This window comes from Hydra vulgaris, chromosome 12, assembly GCF_038396675.1.
Source record: "Hydra vulgaris chromosome 12, alternate assembly HydraT2T_AEP".
Classification (NCBI taxonomy): Eukaryota; Metazoa; Cnidaria; class Hydrozoa; order Anthoathecata; family Hydridae; genus Hydra; species Hydra vulgaris.
The window spans coordinates 61,849,079-61,867,275 of NC_088931.1; the positions used below are offsets into that span (position 1 = coordinate 61,849,079).

The following is an 18,197-nucleotide window of genomic DNA, read 5'->3' on the forward strand; positions in this document are numbered from 1 at the left end:
GTATAAAAAATTTAATGAATGAAAATTATAATTATATGTATAAATAGTTGTATAAATAAAACAAAGGATTCTTTTTGTGTTATTTTGGGTCTTGAATTAAAAAAATTTATTTATAAGTCTATTTGGTGTTTTAGCTTAATTTGAAATTTAAGTTAAAGAGATTAGGTAAATGTAATTTTAAAATAAAGTTTAGTCTAATGTGTTTTAAAAAATTAGTTTTTTTATTGTTTTTAAGTTCTTTTCAATGAAAATTATTAATTTATACAAATTTTGATCTCTATGAGTCTTATATAAAAATGTACATATAATTCATAAATGTATATCCAATATACTTCATGTATATAAATGTGTATCCAATGTATATAAATGTGTATCCAATGTAATTTATAAATGTTTATCCAATGCAGTATCAATGATATCAATGATTTAAAAGTGTATCTTTTTAAAACATCGAATATCTTATTGGCAAATATATTTTATTTCTTAATGAGGACAGTGATGGTTTCAGGAAGGAAGAGGGGGGGAGAGGGTATGCATCCCCCCACTAGAATCTGAAAGTCCTAAAATTTCTTAGAAATTAAGGACCTTTTTTTTAGGAGATTCAAATGTGGTACAAATACAAAAATATTTCAACCCCCCCCCCCCTCCTACTACCATCTTTTTGCTAATATACTTATATGATATACTTGATTTGATACTCTTAAACACCTAAACACCTCTTTATTCAATAAATAGAAACAAGTATTCTTGTGATCATTTCAGAAATTAATTTTAGTGTTGATAAAGTTGTTGAAAAATTATTCATTTGTTTGTTTAAAAAGTTTTAAAATATAATGGTTTATTAAGTGATCCCTTAAAAAAAAAATTAAAAAAATTTAATAAAAAAAATTATTTAAATCTAATAAATTAAACAAATAGTACTTTTTATTTCTTTTCTTTTTCCTTTATTTTGACTAGTGCTGCTAAAAGCAGAATGATTAAGTTTCTTTATAATGGTATTTTATAGATTATTTTAAGACTTGAAATGTTGTTTCGTACAAGGTGGTTTTTAGTTGTGTTTACTGTTAATCTGTGTTAACTAATTGATTGTATTTTTTAGTTGTGTTAACTGTTAAACTGTGTTAACTATTTGGTCAATAATTAAGTTGTATTAACTTTTAAATGAAGTTATTGTTTATTGTTAATTTATTAATTTTTCTTAAATTGTTATTTTTTTTGTTGTTATTTGCATTGCAATTTTATTGCTTAGATTTTCTCTTGGCAATCGTCAAACTGCTCAAAGGTATCTACAACAGTTTCAAGAACTTTATACTGAAGAAGGTCGCAAGTCAGTGAAAATTTCTACATTTGTAGCTAATCAAGGAAATCAGCAAAAAGTAACTACAATTGCACAACCGTCTTCTGTTTCAACAACTCCAAGCATTACTTTACCAAAAACTACAGAATCTACATTGACTTTAAATTTGAGTCGAACATTTTCTCAACCACAAAATGCAGTTTTCTCTCAAGGAAATACTTATATTCTAGCAAGTTCAGTACCAGGTCTTCAACAGCAGCTAAATCTTCCCTCTAATGTTGTAATGTCACTATCTAGTTCTCTTGCACAGTCTCTTGTTTCTGGAAATACCACTTTTTCCATAGGAGGTTTCTGTTTTTTTTTTCATGTTTTTTTAAGCTTCAAACATTTTTAAACTAACATGACAATGTTCGTTTTTTCATTTAAAGGTTTTTGAAAAACTACTTTTTTGTGTGTGTTTTTTTTTTACTATAGTGTTGTGTCATTTTGTGACTACAAAAACTCTCTGTGATCTTTATTTGGATGTACACTACCTTTTTTTGTAATCTTTGTTATGAAAAGTATTACTACAAAGCCTTGAACTTTTTTATATGCAAAATATTACTACAAAAACTTACTAGGTAAATAAAGTTAGGACTTACTAGGTAAATAAAGTTAGGACTTACTAGGTAAATATAGTTTGAATTTACAAGGTTAATAAAGTTTGGAACTACTAAGGTAAATACTAGAACAGCATTAGTTTAGTAATAAAGCTGTGACTATTTAAATACAACAAGTGTGATTAACACACTGAAACAGATATTTGCTAAAATGAGTTTTATTTAGTTGTTTTATCTCTTTTTCTTTTGTTAATACTCGTCAAGATTGCTTTTGAACTGGTTTATGCCAAGAGAAATTACTACTTTATCCAGTAATTTTTTCCATGCATTTGTGTCTTGATTAAGGAGATAATTTTGTCTAGAATTGGATTAAGGAGATAATTTTGTTTTTCTTGAATATTTGATTGTTAGATTTAAACTATCTATTTTATTATTTTAAAAATTTGTATCAAGTTGCTTTTTATTTGCCAAGTTAAAACTAGTCCTAAATTTAAACTCTTTTTTCATATGTCATGTTGCTTCATATGTCATGTTTCTTTCTTCATACATCATGTTTCTTTCTTTATATGTTATGTTTCTTGCTTCATATTTCATTTTTTAAAGAGAGGGAACTATCTTAGTTGCTTATCTCTCTACTCGTTTCAATAACGGTATATCTCCTTTGTGGTAAGGAGACCATACAGTAATACTGTGTTCAAGATTTGGACAGACAGTTGTAGTATGAAGAACCTTAAACATCAAACCAAGGAGCTTCTGGCATACATGCTCTAGGAACAAGGTTTTTCTTAAATTTATATCTTGTGTTCATTTCTTCGCGTTTGAGTGATTTTATCAGCGCTTTTTAATAATTAATTTTGTCATATGGTGTCTACCCACTAGCACAATTGAGATAAAGTTATTTTTCTTTTTTCAAGTGAAATTAACATTATGCTTGTTTGACCTTGGGTTAATGTGAGTACATTTAAAGGAATACAAAATAAATTTGTCAATTGCAATATTATTGTAGTATAAAAATGTCATATATTTGATCAATTGTTTTGTCATAAACAACTATAACTTATTTTTGGTATTGTTTTGGCACAAGAACTATGCTGAGTTATTAATAATACTAACATCCAAGTTTGTACTAGATGACCTTTATCACAGTCTCAAAGCATCAAATTATGCTCCAGGTTGCAGACTTGATTATGTTGTTCAGTAAAAATCAAATAAAGAGTAAATGTGAAAGTGCCATCTTGTACTTGAAAACTTAAAACATCGACACGCTGAGTTTGAAAGCAATCTTCAACTGTAATTATAAATGCATGGTCTGGCGATTTTCTGTTATGAAAAAGTTGATATACACTTCCATCTTGCCAGAAAATTAAGGTCTCCCATTATAGACACACTATGACATTTTTGATTATCTATTTTAATTTTTGCAGCCCAAGTAAACTAATTAATGTCTATATTGGTATTAGTAATAAGACGCCTGTAAATGGATCCAATTAATATCTTCTTTTTTTTTTTTGGTTGGTAACGTTACTGATATTTATTTGACTGTAATATTACACAAACTGGTATCAAATGTTTTAAATGAGTTTAAGTTGTTAGAAATATAGAAAGCAAACCTTTTGGGTCTTCTACCATCACTTCTGTGTTATCTATATAACAAATAAATTTTTAGATTGGAAAGTGAGTTTTCTTTAAACCATGTTTCAGTAATTCCAATAATGTGTGATTTATGCTTATGAGTTGCTAATGTAAATTCTTCAAATTTATTAACTAGTGATGTTGCATATCAGCAAGGCGAGTTCTTGTACTGTTGATTTGACCTTAAATTTGATAAAATTATTGCTGCTACAATTGTGAAAATTGATAGTCTGGAGGCAGCATTTAACCTGTTGCATTCTGCTTTAAGCTTTAATTTAATGCTTTTTCATTTTGGTTCTGGACTGGAAAGAATTTATCTTAAGAGTTAGTTGACTTAAGTTTTGAGCTGCTACAAATAGTGGGTTGCGAGCAGGCGAGTCTGAAAGCTCTAAAATAAGTGGGGTTATTATTGTTTTTAGAGTATTTTAATTGACATTGTTTTAAGATCATGTTTGCTGATGGCATAAATATCTTCTCAATCTCAATTTTATATTTAGTTGCTTTTTTGGAACCAATTATTTTTTTGGAATTTGCAACATCATAAATCACTGCATTCTTTTTTTGCGTTGCTGTTGCTAAATATATACTGTGTTAATAATTGTTAAGATGTTATTTTTGTTTTTTCAAGTTTTTAGTTACTGCTACTATTTATTATAGTACCACGCTTAACTTGTTTTTCCGCACAGCTACCTTGTTTGTCAAGGTTCCTGTTTCGGAGTTATAGAGTTGAGGGCTGTAATCGCAACTAAAGTAGCCTCCTCGACTGTTGTGGCCATCATGGCTTTGGGTAGGTAAATTAAAATTTAAAAAAAAAAAAATCTAGTATTTAAAAATAGTTTATTCTGTCTTCAGGCAGCTTTTTTTGGGTGCTCTTGTCTTGAAGCTATTTATCAAAATTGATATCTAGGCTTTTAATTGGGATGATTAGTTTTGGAATATAGATCCACTAATAAATTATATTGTAATCAGTGATTTATGGATTTGAAAATATTTTTTATTTTCAAAAGAAATTTTGTATTTGTTATATTTTTGTGTTTTTTTTTTTTTTTTTTTTTTGATTTTCAGTGGTTTTTCTTTTTAATTTATTTACTTTTTTTGATTATTTGATACCTATGTTTTTTCTTTTGATCTTTTTTTTATTGTCATGGTTGCTAATATGCACAAGGTTGTTTTTGGTTGATAAACTTTTAAAATTGCAGGAAATAAATTAATAAAAACCTTTATAAGCTGCAAGTTACTTGAGTTAACTATACAGTGATGGGAAAAATTTCATAACACCATGTCTAGGCAGTTGCATGAAAAATTTAAACTAAACATTTTGGCTTTAAAGTATTTTAGATGAAAGAGGCCATCAAATGGTGCACATTGATACCAAATTTATGTCTCTAGCTCAATTAGAAGAAAAGTTATTGTAATTTGAGTGATCAAAATTACTGAATGATGTCTTATCAAAAAATAGTCTATATTCTTATAGACTATATAGAATTAAGAATATAGTCTATATATTAACATAATAAACATTTTTTATTATATAACATATTTTACATTTTTAAACTGTGAATAAAAATTGGCTTCTTAAAACATTTTTCACTATATCATATAGGAAATAAATATTTGAAAAAATGGGTTTTTATTTTACAGTTTCAAAATTATGTAAAATCTAAAACATATAATAAAAAATGTTTGTTTATGTTATCTTTATGTACATAAATTTTGTTCATATTCCTTTGTAGCAATGTTTTTTTAAGTTTAACTCAAATAAAATAAATCATAAGAAAATTAGTTTCTAGCCGTTAGATTCAGATGTGTTAAGACATAATTTCTTAAGGTTAGAAACTATCAAAAATCATCACCCAATGTGTATATACAAGCTAGAGGTGCAGTATTGGCAATGTATAATTTTATTATTGCTAATTAACCTAATATGCTAAGGTTGTGTTTTTTATATTATTTGATACATATTACATATTTTTTTCTATATATGAATAAATTCTTTTATTGTAAATTGTGTTTGTACACAAGTATTGTGTTTATGTTACTTCCCTGTTTATTTCTGCTCTGTAAACTGTAAAAATGTCTTTCAAGTTTTTCTGAAAAAAGGTCATAAACGTTGCCTGACTTTAGCTCTCAAGTTATATATGTCAATATATATAATTTAATTTATTTCTCAAGTGTCGAGTGTGTAAACCACTAAAAAGTGAAATAAACCTCCAACTTTTAATGACAACCAAATTTAGCCCATTGTTCAATATGGCTGCCACATGAGACTGCCTATATAAGTGCAAAAATTTAAAATTAATAATAATTTGATAAAACTAAATAAAACATGTAGAAACTAAATAATGTTAGAGCTTTTTAGTTGCTATGCACTGTTTTTTAAAATGATTATTTCTTAAATTTCTAATTGCGTCTTTGCAACTAAAAATAATTTTTTGTTTTAGAAAAATCAGAGAGTAACAAATAAATAAATTACGTTAATTTATTTACTTTATTTATTAAAAGTTTATTATTTTATTAGCGATTATGTTGTGAAAGCAAAGATTGTTTTTCTAAACACCATTTATTTAGAAATTTAAGTAAATTTTTTCTATTGCAATCAAAATTTGTATAAATATTCTTGTGCTCACGAGATGATAAATATAAGTTTTTATTATATATATTTCTTTTATGGGTTTTTTTTTTAAGATTTGTTTAATAGCTTCATATACAAAAAAATATTGTTGTTAACTATAAAAAATTTTGTTTTCTCTTACTAAATATTTTGATAAAATAATTAGCTTAATAGAGATTAGGTTTTCGTAATTTTTAATATCATTTGATTTTTTTTTCATTAGTAAATAGCGTTTATATCTAACTTAATTGTCATTGAAACTTTACAAACTTTTTTACATAATCGTCATTCAAAAGTTAATGTGTTCTTTTATAAAATTAATAACTTCTTTTAATAATAAAATAATAATAAATAATTTAATAATAAATTATTTTATAATAAATCTGAAATCTGAGAACATTTAATTTACTTCAGGTAACCCATACTTTGTTAATGCCTCTGGAAACTTACAACAAGCTGTTAATTCTAAACCAATTCAATCACCTGCTAAAGTGTGTGGAAATCAAGTGATAGGAAATGATCTTAGTTCATTAAAGACAACAAACTACATTCAGGTTTATTACTTTTTGCTTGTTCTTTGAATAAAATATTTTTTCAATGATATTTAAAGTTGCTACTTATTGGTTCTCAATAATATAATTATTTTAAAAATACTGTCACTCTAACAAATTACTTTAACAAATGGCAATAATGAAATACAGTTAAGTTGTGTGATATGATAAAAAGTATATTTTTGAGTTGTTTTTAAGTTTGTTGTTATTGTACATAGGTTCATTTCATTTCATTCTGAGCAGAACACTACCTCAGAAAGCACTGAAACTTGTTGACTTTGCACAATATTCAAAGTCAATAAGTTGACTTTGAACACCACCTCAGAAAATACTGAAACTTGTTGACTTTGCAAAGTTTCTAAATAAGAGCTAAAATAAAGGTTTTTAAATAATATATCTTAAAAATTTAAGAAGAAAACAATTTTCTTCTTTAAATCGTTTTTTACATTGCAACTACTACTTACTTTTAAGCCAGTTGATTTTATACTTTAATTTTTTAAAGAGACTAAATAAAGTGTGGATACTTTAAGAGAAACAAAAAGTTCAAAATTGGCTTTTAAAACTACTCTATTTATGTAAATTATAGACATTTTGGTTAAAAAAATGGATCTGCTTTGTGAACCAATATGTAATAATAAAGGCAGGGTTCTTACTAAAATAAAAGAATACACTGGATTTCATTTAGATATGTGTAGCAGTTCTGGTGAGAAAACAGAGACATCTATAACAGGGTCACAAGGTCCTAGATTTTATCTAGAACCTTGTGATCTGAAGAATTAATTTCTAAAAATCTATGCACTTTTATGTACAAAATTAACAGACTACTGTTACGTTCTTAAATAATCATTCTTGTTTACTTAAAATTAAATTTTACAAATTTCAATAGTTATGTTATAAATATTATTAATAATTGTTATAATGCTGCACCTGATTTTATTAAAAATATACCATGACCACAAATTAACTAAGAATTATTCATTCATGTTCCCCAAAGTTATGCCAAAGCAGATCTCATGAACGTATATTTTCAAAACAAAAGAGATATTTTGATGATATGTTTGAAAACCTTATCTATGATTTGTTACAAAGTTATTAACATTTTTCTTAAACCTTTCTTAAAAATTTTATCATATCAACATCAGTGACGAATAAAATTATGTGGTTTGTGACTTTATTAAATTTTTTTTATTTGCTTTTTGTATTAATAGGCATTACTTTTTTTTTAAACTACTACATTTTTCTAAATTACTACAATACTATTTTAATAGAATTGAATTGAAAAATGTAGAAATATTATTATATATAAATGTTATAGGAAGTTTATGATTTGCTTCTTGTTTTTTTTTAAATATAAAAATAGTTTACTTCTGTTCTTGACATTTGGTACAATCCTTTTTTCATTTAACTAGTTTCATCACCAGAACATTTTTACTCTGAAAGTTGTCGATATCAAAGTTTGTCTGCATGCTTTTTACTTTGTGTTGAGTATTAGTAAAAATATTTGTTATATTTGAGATAATGGAAAATTCAAGCAAGAATATCTTTTTTTTTTTAAATAATTTAAAAAAAAGTTCTATTAAAAAATATAATGCAAAGAGATCACATGGTTTCAGTACTACCTTTATTGGAAAGACTATTTTAATTTCAGGTATATTTACTAAAGAATATTTCTTTAGCAAATATACATGAAATTATTAATTAAAATAATAGTTTAAATAGTTTTTCATATTAAAATCTTTTTATAAGTTGACCTGTATGGAAATTTCTATATAGTTATTGGATTTCACATGATCTGTTAAATACTTAAATCTATTAAATATATACATATATATACATATTAAATTGTTAAATATATACATATATTTGTTAAATATACATGTTAAATATATACATATATATACATATACATATGTATACATATATACATATGTATACATATATATACATATATATTTATATGTATATATATATATATATATATACATATATATATACATACATATATATATATATATACATACATATATATATACATACATATATATATAATTAATTTGTTTGTCTTTCAAGTAATAATCTGCCTTTTCTTTACGTTTTATACTTTTTATTTACTTTTTTAATGATGCTCATATGTTGTTTCAAGGTACACTATGGGTACTTTGATACAAATTTCTAATATTGCTTATATTTTGGTAATTAATAAATTTATATTATTATACTTATATTTTGGTAAATAATAAGATTAATTTTGTAGGTATAAATTTAGTCTACAAATTAAACCAATCGCCTAAAAAAAATTGTCATGTAGCAAAAACTAAAAGTATGTCATAATGCCCCTCTCCCTTTCATACTTAAAAAAAAAGCTGCATAATTAAAATAAAGTGCTGCTAAGTAGGTTGTTTAGCTAAATAATAATTGATTTTTTTGCATTTTATTTATTAACTTATTTTCTTTTATAAATTAAAAGAAATAAACAATTTTTTTAAATTAGGCTGCAAAAATTTAAAACAATTGAGAACTTTCAACCAACTAGAATTACTGGTTTTATTTCTATATACTGGCTATAATTCTCGTACCTGGAAACAACAAAGTTTAATATTTAAAACTAACAGTCTAGATGAACATTTAGGTGCTTGCTCGATGATAAAAATAAAAAATTTCTCTTGAAATTTTTTTTAAACCATTTTTTTTACGCTTTATTTATTAATGTAGTATTAAAGTTGTTGACCAATTTTTTGTTTCTAAATATTTCTAAAATATTTAAAAATGTTAGAAATTGCTGATTTAATAAAATCAGCAATTTCATTTAGTAAATAATGAGTACATAACATATATGTATATATATATATATATATATATATATATATATATGTATATATATATATATATATATATATATATATATATATATATATATAATATATATATATATATATATATATATATATATATATATATATATAAATAGTACATAATCATTCAAGTTTTCGTGAAAATGGGGTGCGGTCATGTAACAATAGAGTGCAGTTTTGTTACAATGTTGTGTGGTATTGTAACAATGTGTGGGATTTTGAAAATGTTAATTACTTCATCTATTAAAAACACTTTTAAAAAAATTTTTCAGACTTATTTAAACATAACTTAAAAGATGTTTCAAACATAAATGAGTACCTTCTCCCTACAGTCGAGGAGGTATTTTTTTACTTTTTTAAATTTTTGTTACAATCTTTAAACTTGGAAGCATATGCCTTGGTAAGCAAGGCTGCTGTACAGAGAAATAAATTGTGTGAGGTACAACCAGAGATGTGGTGGGGATTGAACTCAGAACTTCTTGTTTATAAGTGCTATTACTAATGCACTTTTTTAAAGTAAATTATTATTTTCAAAACAAATTATTTTTTTTATTGTCTTCTAAAAAATGTTTTAACTTTGAATATTTATTAAAAAACACTAATTTGGATTTTTTTTTAATTTTGATTCTATTTTTAAGACTTTGCCTTTTTGACCCACTGTAGTCTGCAAACGTGGTAACTGTGTAACAGTAGAGTAGAAAAAATAAAAATAAAGTTTTATAATTGAACAAACAATATTCAGAATGCAAAACCCAAAGGATTTCACTCCCTTATTTAGCCTACGTCAGATTAGCAAGATTTTAACTTTGATTTTTTTCAAAGGGTTGATGATTATTTGATTATAAAAGCATTGTTTTATAAGATTATAGCTTTACACAATAATATTTTTAAGAATATAGCAATTAAACTTTATTCAAGTATTTAGCAAATTTACAAATTAATTATTTCTTAGTTTGAACGTTTTTTTTTAACAAAAAATCATTTTAAAGTTTATTTTTGTTTATTAATATTTATTAAATTGGTTTCTTAGATCGATCATAGAAACAGCGCCATTTAGAATTTAGTTTCTCTGATGTAGGCAAAGATTTTTGTAATTGTTTTAAAAAGGTTAGAAGATACAGTTAACTCCCATTTATTCTAACCTACACGGAAAATAAAAAACTTACTTTGTATCTTAAGATAGCTGTCGCATATGTATGAGAATGTAAAATATGGTCTGAAAAGCTCTCTTTTATGACTAGGGATGGCACTTTTACTTATTTTGATGTAAAAAGGCAAATTACTTTTAAGCGTAAATTACTTTACATAACTCATATAAAAATATATAATTTACTTACATTTAAAAGTAATTAATTTTTTTTTAACATAAACAATATAACATGTAAAACTTAATTACTTAAGTTTTATGAATGAGTAGCTTTTACTTGAAAAAGTAATTTACTTTTACAAGTAAAAGTTATTTTCATTTTTACTTTTACTTGTAAATTTAACTTACTTTTAATGGTAAGTCGTGTAAAGTAAATTACTTTGAAAAGTAATTTTGGTCATAATTATGTAAAAAATTTACATTAAAATGTAATTTACTTTTTATATGTAAAAAAGTTATTTATGAAGTAAACTTACGTAAATATAATATTTAAAAAACATAACACGAGAGGTGCATAATTTCTGAGCTTTGGGTAATTCATGCATGTGTGAACCTTGACTGAGTCATTGTTCGTTTGAGTGCACTTTTTCTCCAGTTTTTTTTTCTTTGTATTTGCCTTTTCAATTAAATATTTTGTTGTGGTAATATGACACAATATAACATTTTTGGTATCCACAAGGATATTGACTGCTAAAACAGTTTTCAAAAAATTGTAAGTCATTTAAACTACCTGATATAATTTACATAATTAAAGGAGTGTTTATCAGATATAATCTTTTATTGCGTTTTATCATATATAATCTATTTGATGGTAAAAGATGGTAAGGAAAGCTGTTCAATCTTCTGCTATAGGTTGTGGGTGCCCTAATAACCTCCTTTTTGTTACATTGGTGTCCAACCCGCACAAGGATGATTAGAAAAATAAAATCTTAAAAATAAAAACTTGTAAATTTTTCAAACGTTAGATTAACTTCACAAGTTGTTTGTCGGCTATCAGTTGTCCCAGAATCTTGTGATTGATTTTTTGCTACCTTCCAGACTAGCTAAAGCTCTGAAACTTCCAGCATTTGTGTAAATTTAATAAAAGTACATCTTCAAATTATTTTCAGAGCCAAATGGACAACTCCACTTTTTTGAATTTTTTTTTTTTTTTTCGATTTTACTTTATCTTGACAGCATTTGTGTAGTCCCGATGAACATGCATGTTAAATTTGTTTCCTGAGCAAGGGGGGTCTTACTCTTATTTTTTTCTCTGATATTTTGTTTTTCTTTTAAGTTGCTTTTTCATAGGTTTTTTTCAAAAATTAATACTAAAACAAATAAATTAAATAAAAAAGTACTGTAGTTACCATAGAGGAGATGGGCGAATTTGTAGTTATGCTGCTGCTTATCGCTTCTCTTAATCAGCGTGCTCATTGTCAGGATCATCCCGAAGAGGTCTCTCATGGGGGGTGTCGTATGTGTTTTTTGCCAACATGAGACACACACACACACAAAAAAAGTCCTCAATGTTTGACATTTGCCAACTATACTTCAAAACTTGCTAACTGAAATGCTAAATGTACAAATGCGCTAACTCAAATGCGTGTATAACAGCTTGGGGGAGAGATTTCCCCTAGACCCCCCATTCATGATGGCCCTGGTCTAACAGTTGTAACAGCTACTCTAACAGAAATAAAAATTTAATTTTTTTTGTTTATTTATTAATAGCTATTAATGTCTGGAATGAACTAATTTAAATTAGTCTATTCCAGACAACAATTATTCCAGTTTCCAGTATTTCATTTTGGTTAGATTGGTTTATAACAACAACCACGCTGAATAAAGGAAGCCAAAATACAAAACTTAGAATAAAATTGCAAAATGCAGAGCCATTTCCAAACCAAGAACAATAAACCAGACATTTTTGTTTTTGATTGAGAATTTAACTTTATTTAATAATATGGAGCAAGCTCCAAACATTTATATATTCATGTTTATGTAAAGCTTTTCAAAAGTATTGCGATAATCGGAGTCTTTTAACAATCCCTACATCCCTAGTCTGTTAACAATCCCTAACAGTCCCTAAAATGTTTACCTCCCTTTCATGCCATTTGTGTGAGAGCGATGAGTTTATAACATTTATATATACATTTTTTTTTACATTTTAAACTAAATTTAATTTCATTAACAAGTTTCTAATGTCATGCAATAATTTCTTAATATTTAAAAATTATGACCATATAAGTTTTGAGCAACCTCCCCAATTATTTAGGGGAATTAAAATATTATCTTTAATTAAGTTATAAGTTCGTCTGACAATCAAATTCTGTTCCTTATTCAAATGTTCAAAACAAAAGTTAATTTAACTCTTTTTTCGTGAATAAATAAGACTTCATCATAAGTGACTTTAATCTACAAGATCATTTGTATTTTTCAAACAATATATCAAATTATTTTCTTTTTATTTGGCCATTGATTATTTTTTTTTATTACATAAAAACATTCTTTAATGCAGTGGCTGATTTTTACTTTTTATAATTTTTAATTTTTTTAAATTTGCCATTACAAATAATTACTTTTCTATTGTAAAATATATAAATGGCAGGGGCAAGAAGAAGACAAAAATAGTGTTATTGCCAAGCTCCTAAATATCTGCACATAATAAAGTCATTAAAAACTTGTCATTATAAATTGGTGATCATGTATTTTTCTGAAGTTTGAGTTTAATAAGATTATTTTAGTTGACAATTATAGTTTTGTATTTTTTGGGAATATACCTAAAAAATTAATATATAAGTAGAAGAAATACCAAATTATCCTGTTTTAGTATGTTATTTTAGAAAAAGAAATCTATTTCTAAGAAGTATTGCATAAATAACAGAAATTTTAAATAGTTTAATTTTTTTAACATGTAAATAAAATGGTTTAAAAAAATATTATATATGAAAATATAAATTAAGCAAAATACTAGATTTAATTTTAAATTGATTTAAATACAAGTATTGCATGGTATAAATCAACCTCAAAAGCGATGTAAAAAGGTTTCATAATTTGAAAATGCGACGATTCCTTTCATCACAAAACCGATTAGAACTACTTAACAGCATCTTTAACTAATAGTATTATTAATAGTTATGTACAAATAAAGTCTTTTAATGTGTTGTTAAAAACCATATGAAACTCATTTAAAGACTTTATGGTAACCAATAATATCATGATGTCTACTAATAATATCATGATGTCTACTAATAATATCATGATGTCTACTTGCATAATAATATCATGATGTCTACTAATAATATCATGATGTCTACTTGCATAAATTTTGAGATGTAATATGAGTATAATTATGAAAAATATAATTATGAAAAAAACAATAATTTTAGTTAATAAATATACTTTTGGTAAATAAAACATACTTAAGTGCCAAACTTAAGTATATTCTTATTTATATCACATAAGAATGTTTAGGAAAATGTTGAAACAACCACCTTATTTGGTTTGGGTGTAAACTTTATATAATCATAATCTTTGAATTTTAAATTTTAAAATCTGTCAACTTAAATTTAGTGTATGAAAATAAAAAATAAAAGTTACTAATTTGTTGCCCTCACATTTGGGGTAGGGATAATAAATGTTTTAGGATTTTTTTTTTCCAAGGTCCCATCACCACAAGTTTTATTTCTTATTCTACGTGTAAATCATTGCTTAGTTACTTGCAGGGTCTGGGGATACTTTTAAACAGGGGCCTTTTTTCTTATTAAAGTGGCCAAAATTTTTAAGCTCCTAAATCTGCGGGGCATGGGGTTGTAGCCCCCATAATCAAGGACTAGTTTAAACTTTCCCTCCTTAGTTTTTAAAATAATAAAAACTTTTACGCAAAGCCTGTAAAATAAACTAGCAATTATGCCAATTATATAAGTTCAAAGAGTCAACCTATTCTGAGTCTCCCATGGGTATATGCGTCTTCTCACTGCTATATTTCACATTTGTCTGAAGTATAGACTTAACTTTTTTGCATTACTGTTGTACAAGATCCTGTCAAAGTTATTGTAGAATATAAGTAAATTTACTTACTTTATATAAATTACTTTTAATTTACTCTAAAAATTATATAAAATGTAAGTTTATGTAATTTAAATTTTATTTTATATAGTTTATTTTTAATAAAGATTTGTTATTACTTTTAGAATAAAAAATTCCTACTTGAAAAATATTATTTTATTTGTAAATTTAATTTACAATTTTATTACTTTTAATGTAATTTACTTTCATATGCAAGTTTTTTTTAATATAATTTTTTTTTTAATTAGAATAATAAACATGTATATGTAAACTGTTCGTTTAATATTAATTTACCTAATAAATTAATAATAGATTTTAAAACCTAATAACATAATAATTGTTCTAAAAATTTTTGTAAAGCAGTGTAAGAACAACAGAAAGTTGATAAGTAATTGAATAGAGATTCAGATTGATCGGTTTTCTTGTCAGCATTGCGGAATGCCAATTTGGGTTTCGCAGGGTGCAATATTACAATGCATAAATTTGTTTATTTGGCCTCTATTTATTGCTTTTTTATGAATATATACTTTAAATTTCGATCTTAAACAATAAACAATATATTCAATGATATATAAATGTGTTAAAATATATATATTGGGGGGTGGGGGTGGATGCAGCATTTTTTGATGTTTGAAATAGCTAACTTCCAGACATGCAGCAAACCCCAAACATTTATGTTTATACTTATATCAAACAAGGATGTTTTGCAAAAAACAGTGATGATTGGAGTCCGGGAACAAAAAATAAAATTTAGATTTCATACAATAGTCTCTTAGCGTTTAAAAATTATTACTTTATAAATACTTCAAAATTGCTTTTACATATTTTAGCCAATAGTATCTGGAGCAACAATGAGTGCATCTCATGCTCAGCTTACTGCAGTACCCATTGCTGTGCAAGGAAATAGTGTTAACATTGTGCAAGGTAACATTGGTGCGCAGTTTATAACAAAGGCAACACAGTCTATTCGACCAGCTGGAACTACTGGGCAGATAATGTTGCAGGTTATTATACTCTGTTATCTCATAAAATTTTTAATAGTTTTGTAATAAACCTTTTGAATAGAGGCAGTTGAGTTTAAATTTTTCACTTTTTTTTATACTTGAATAAGATCTTATAATATTATACTAATATTAGTTTATTAGTATAAGTGTTATTATAATTAGTATTATTTAGTTATTTTTATAAAATATTAATAATTTTTATTATTAATAGTTATTTTTATTTTATAGTTACTGTGCATCTTTATAACTTCTTGACTCAATACAATTTACAGTTTTTTAAGTGTCAACTGCTTTTTTGATCTTTAACTTTTTCTGTTTATTGTTAATTCCCAACTTTTTGTTTACTGTTAATTCTTTTTTTATTTACTGTTAATTCTCAGCTTTTTGTGTACTGTTAATTCTTTTTTTATTTACTGTCAATTCCTAGCTTTTTGTGTGCTGTTAATTCCCAACTTTTTGTTTACTGTTGATTTCCAACTTTTTGTTTATTGTTAATTCCCAACTTTTTGTTTACTGTTAATTCTTTTTTTATTTACTGTTAATTCTCAGCTTTTTGTGTACTGTTAATTCTTTTTTTATTTACTGTCAATTCCTAGCTTTTTGTGTGCTGTTAATTCCCAACTTTTTGTTTACTGTTGATTTCCAACTTTTTGTTTACTGTTAATTCTCAACTTTTTAGTTACTGTTAATTCCCAACTTAATGGTTGCTTCCAACCTTGTTAGGAGTGAATTTGTTTGTTTTCTAAAAAAAATTTAATTTTTTACATCCTGCTTATTTTCAGAAAATTTGTTTTTAAAAACTTTTTTAGGTCCCTGGAAATTTGGTGCCTTTTTCACAAATGACAAGAGTAGCACAACAAAAGTTGCAAGGCACTAATATGGCTTCAGTTATGATGCATGGTAAACAAGTAATGGTTCAGGGTTCACCAGGAGTAATTCAAGGTCAAGCCACTTTTATTCCTAATCAAGCAGCATTAATACCTGGTCTGCAAGGAGCTCAAGCAGCCATTATACAAGGAAATTCAATCTTTGTTCAACCAAACCAGTCACTGATAGGCAGCCAACATCAAGGGCAAACTGTAATGATACAAGGGCAAACAAGTAAGCAATATATCTTAGCAAGATAAATAAACTGGACTTTGAGCTTAGAATACTAGTTAAACAGAAGATAAAACTTAAAAAGTTAAATGTATTATTAATTTTTTTTGTTTTTTGATATTTTAGAAAAATTGTAAAAAATTTAAAAAAAGTATAATTATTTAAGTTTAAAATTTAGTGGGAGTATTTTTTTGAAATAGTTTGAGTGTATAATATTTAGAATGAGAAGTGTTCTGAAGTTTATGTTTCAAAAAAAAATTTTAACCTAATATATTTTTAAAACAAGATATATTAGGGTTGTACACTAAATACTTTTATATGTTTTTAGATCAACATGTTTCAAATACAGGAACTCTATTGCAAGGTCAATCTTTACAAGGGCAAGCTGTTTTCATTCAAGGTCAGCCAAACACTGGTGGAATACAAGGACAAACTATATTGCTTCAGAATCAAAGTACACACCAAAGCCAAATGCAGTTAATCACAACATCGTCTTCTGTTCAACAACAAATACAACTTGTATCTCAAATGAAACAAGGTTTTATTTATTTTTTACTTTTGAATACGTTTGAAATTTAAAAAAATATAGAAATAAAATAAATAAATAGAGTTCAAAAAAATAGTTATTTTATAGTTGTTTTTTTGTTAAGTTAATGCAGCATGTTCAGGCTCAAGAGGTACAATTACATCATGTCGTCCGACAGTTACACCACAAGTTAATCTCATACAAGTGCAACAACCAAATGTTAATCAGCATCAGTATCAACCTATAGTAAATTTTACTGCTCAAACACAAAACCAACAGCCTCGTCCTGTTCTTCAAAAACGCCGTGCATCAGCTCAGCAACCTGCTCCTCCAGGAAATGGAAAAAAAAAACCACCATTAAGCAAACCATCCTCAAACTGAATTTAAATTACTGTTTATAAAATGTATAAAAAATTTTAAATGCGCATCACAGTAATATATAAGAAAACAGAGAATTATGGGGTGTTTCTGTGTGATACCAATAACACCATAAAATTATATTGCACTGTTGATCAAATGGCATTACTATACATAGTTATTAATATACTTTGAAGATATAAAAACTGAAAGTAATTTTTAGTATTATTTGTGTCTCATAGTATTTATTCATGTTTTCAATATTGTATATAAACACTGTAAGTTTTTACAATTTTATATAAAACAAATATTGAGTTATTTTTATGAATTTTTAGAGATACAATATAATAAAAAACATATAGCATACTGACTTTTGTTGTTTTAGTTGATTATATTTTTATGTATATGTTTTAAAAACCTTTTATAATTTAATTTTATGTAATATATATATATATATATATATATATATATATATA

The 18,197-nt window shown here is 25.6% G+C and overlaps 1 protein-coding gene across 4 annotated transcripts in view; it reads left to right on the forward strand.

Annotated features, from left to right (window-relative positions):
• The window catches only part of LOC100212204 (transcription factor SPT20 homolog), a 60,392-nt gene extending 42,363 nt beyond the window's left edge, over nucleotides 1-18,029 (forward strand). For all 4 annotated transcript variants that reach the window (XM_065813996.1, XM_065813997.1, XM_065813999.1 and 1 more), the window contains 6 exons: nucleotides 1,250-1,644; nucleotides 6,554-6,693; nucleotides 15,567-15,740; nucleotides 16,550-16,841; nucleotides 17,167-17,376; nucleotides 17,489-18,029. In XM_065813996.1, the coding sequence (XP_065670068.1) occupies nucleotides 1,250-1,644; nucleotides 6,554-6,693; nucleotides 15,567-15,740; nucleotides 16,550-16,841; nucleotides 17,167-17,376; nucleotides 17,489-17,745 (1,468 nt within the window). In that variant the 3' untranslated portion in view covers nucleotides 17,746-18,029. The remainder of the gene's footprint in view (nucleotides 1-1,249; nucleotides 1,645-6,553; nucleotides 6,694-15,566; nucleotides 15,741-16,549; nucleotides 16,842-17,166; nucleotides 17,377-17,488) is intronic.
• Nucleotides 18,030-18,197: the final 168 nt, after the last annotated feature.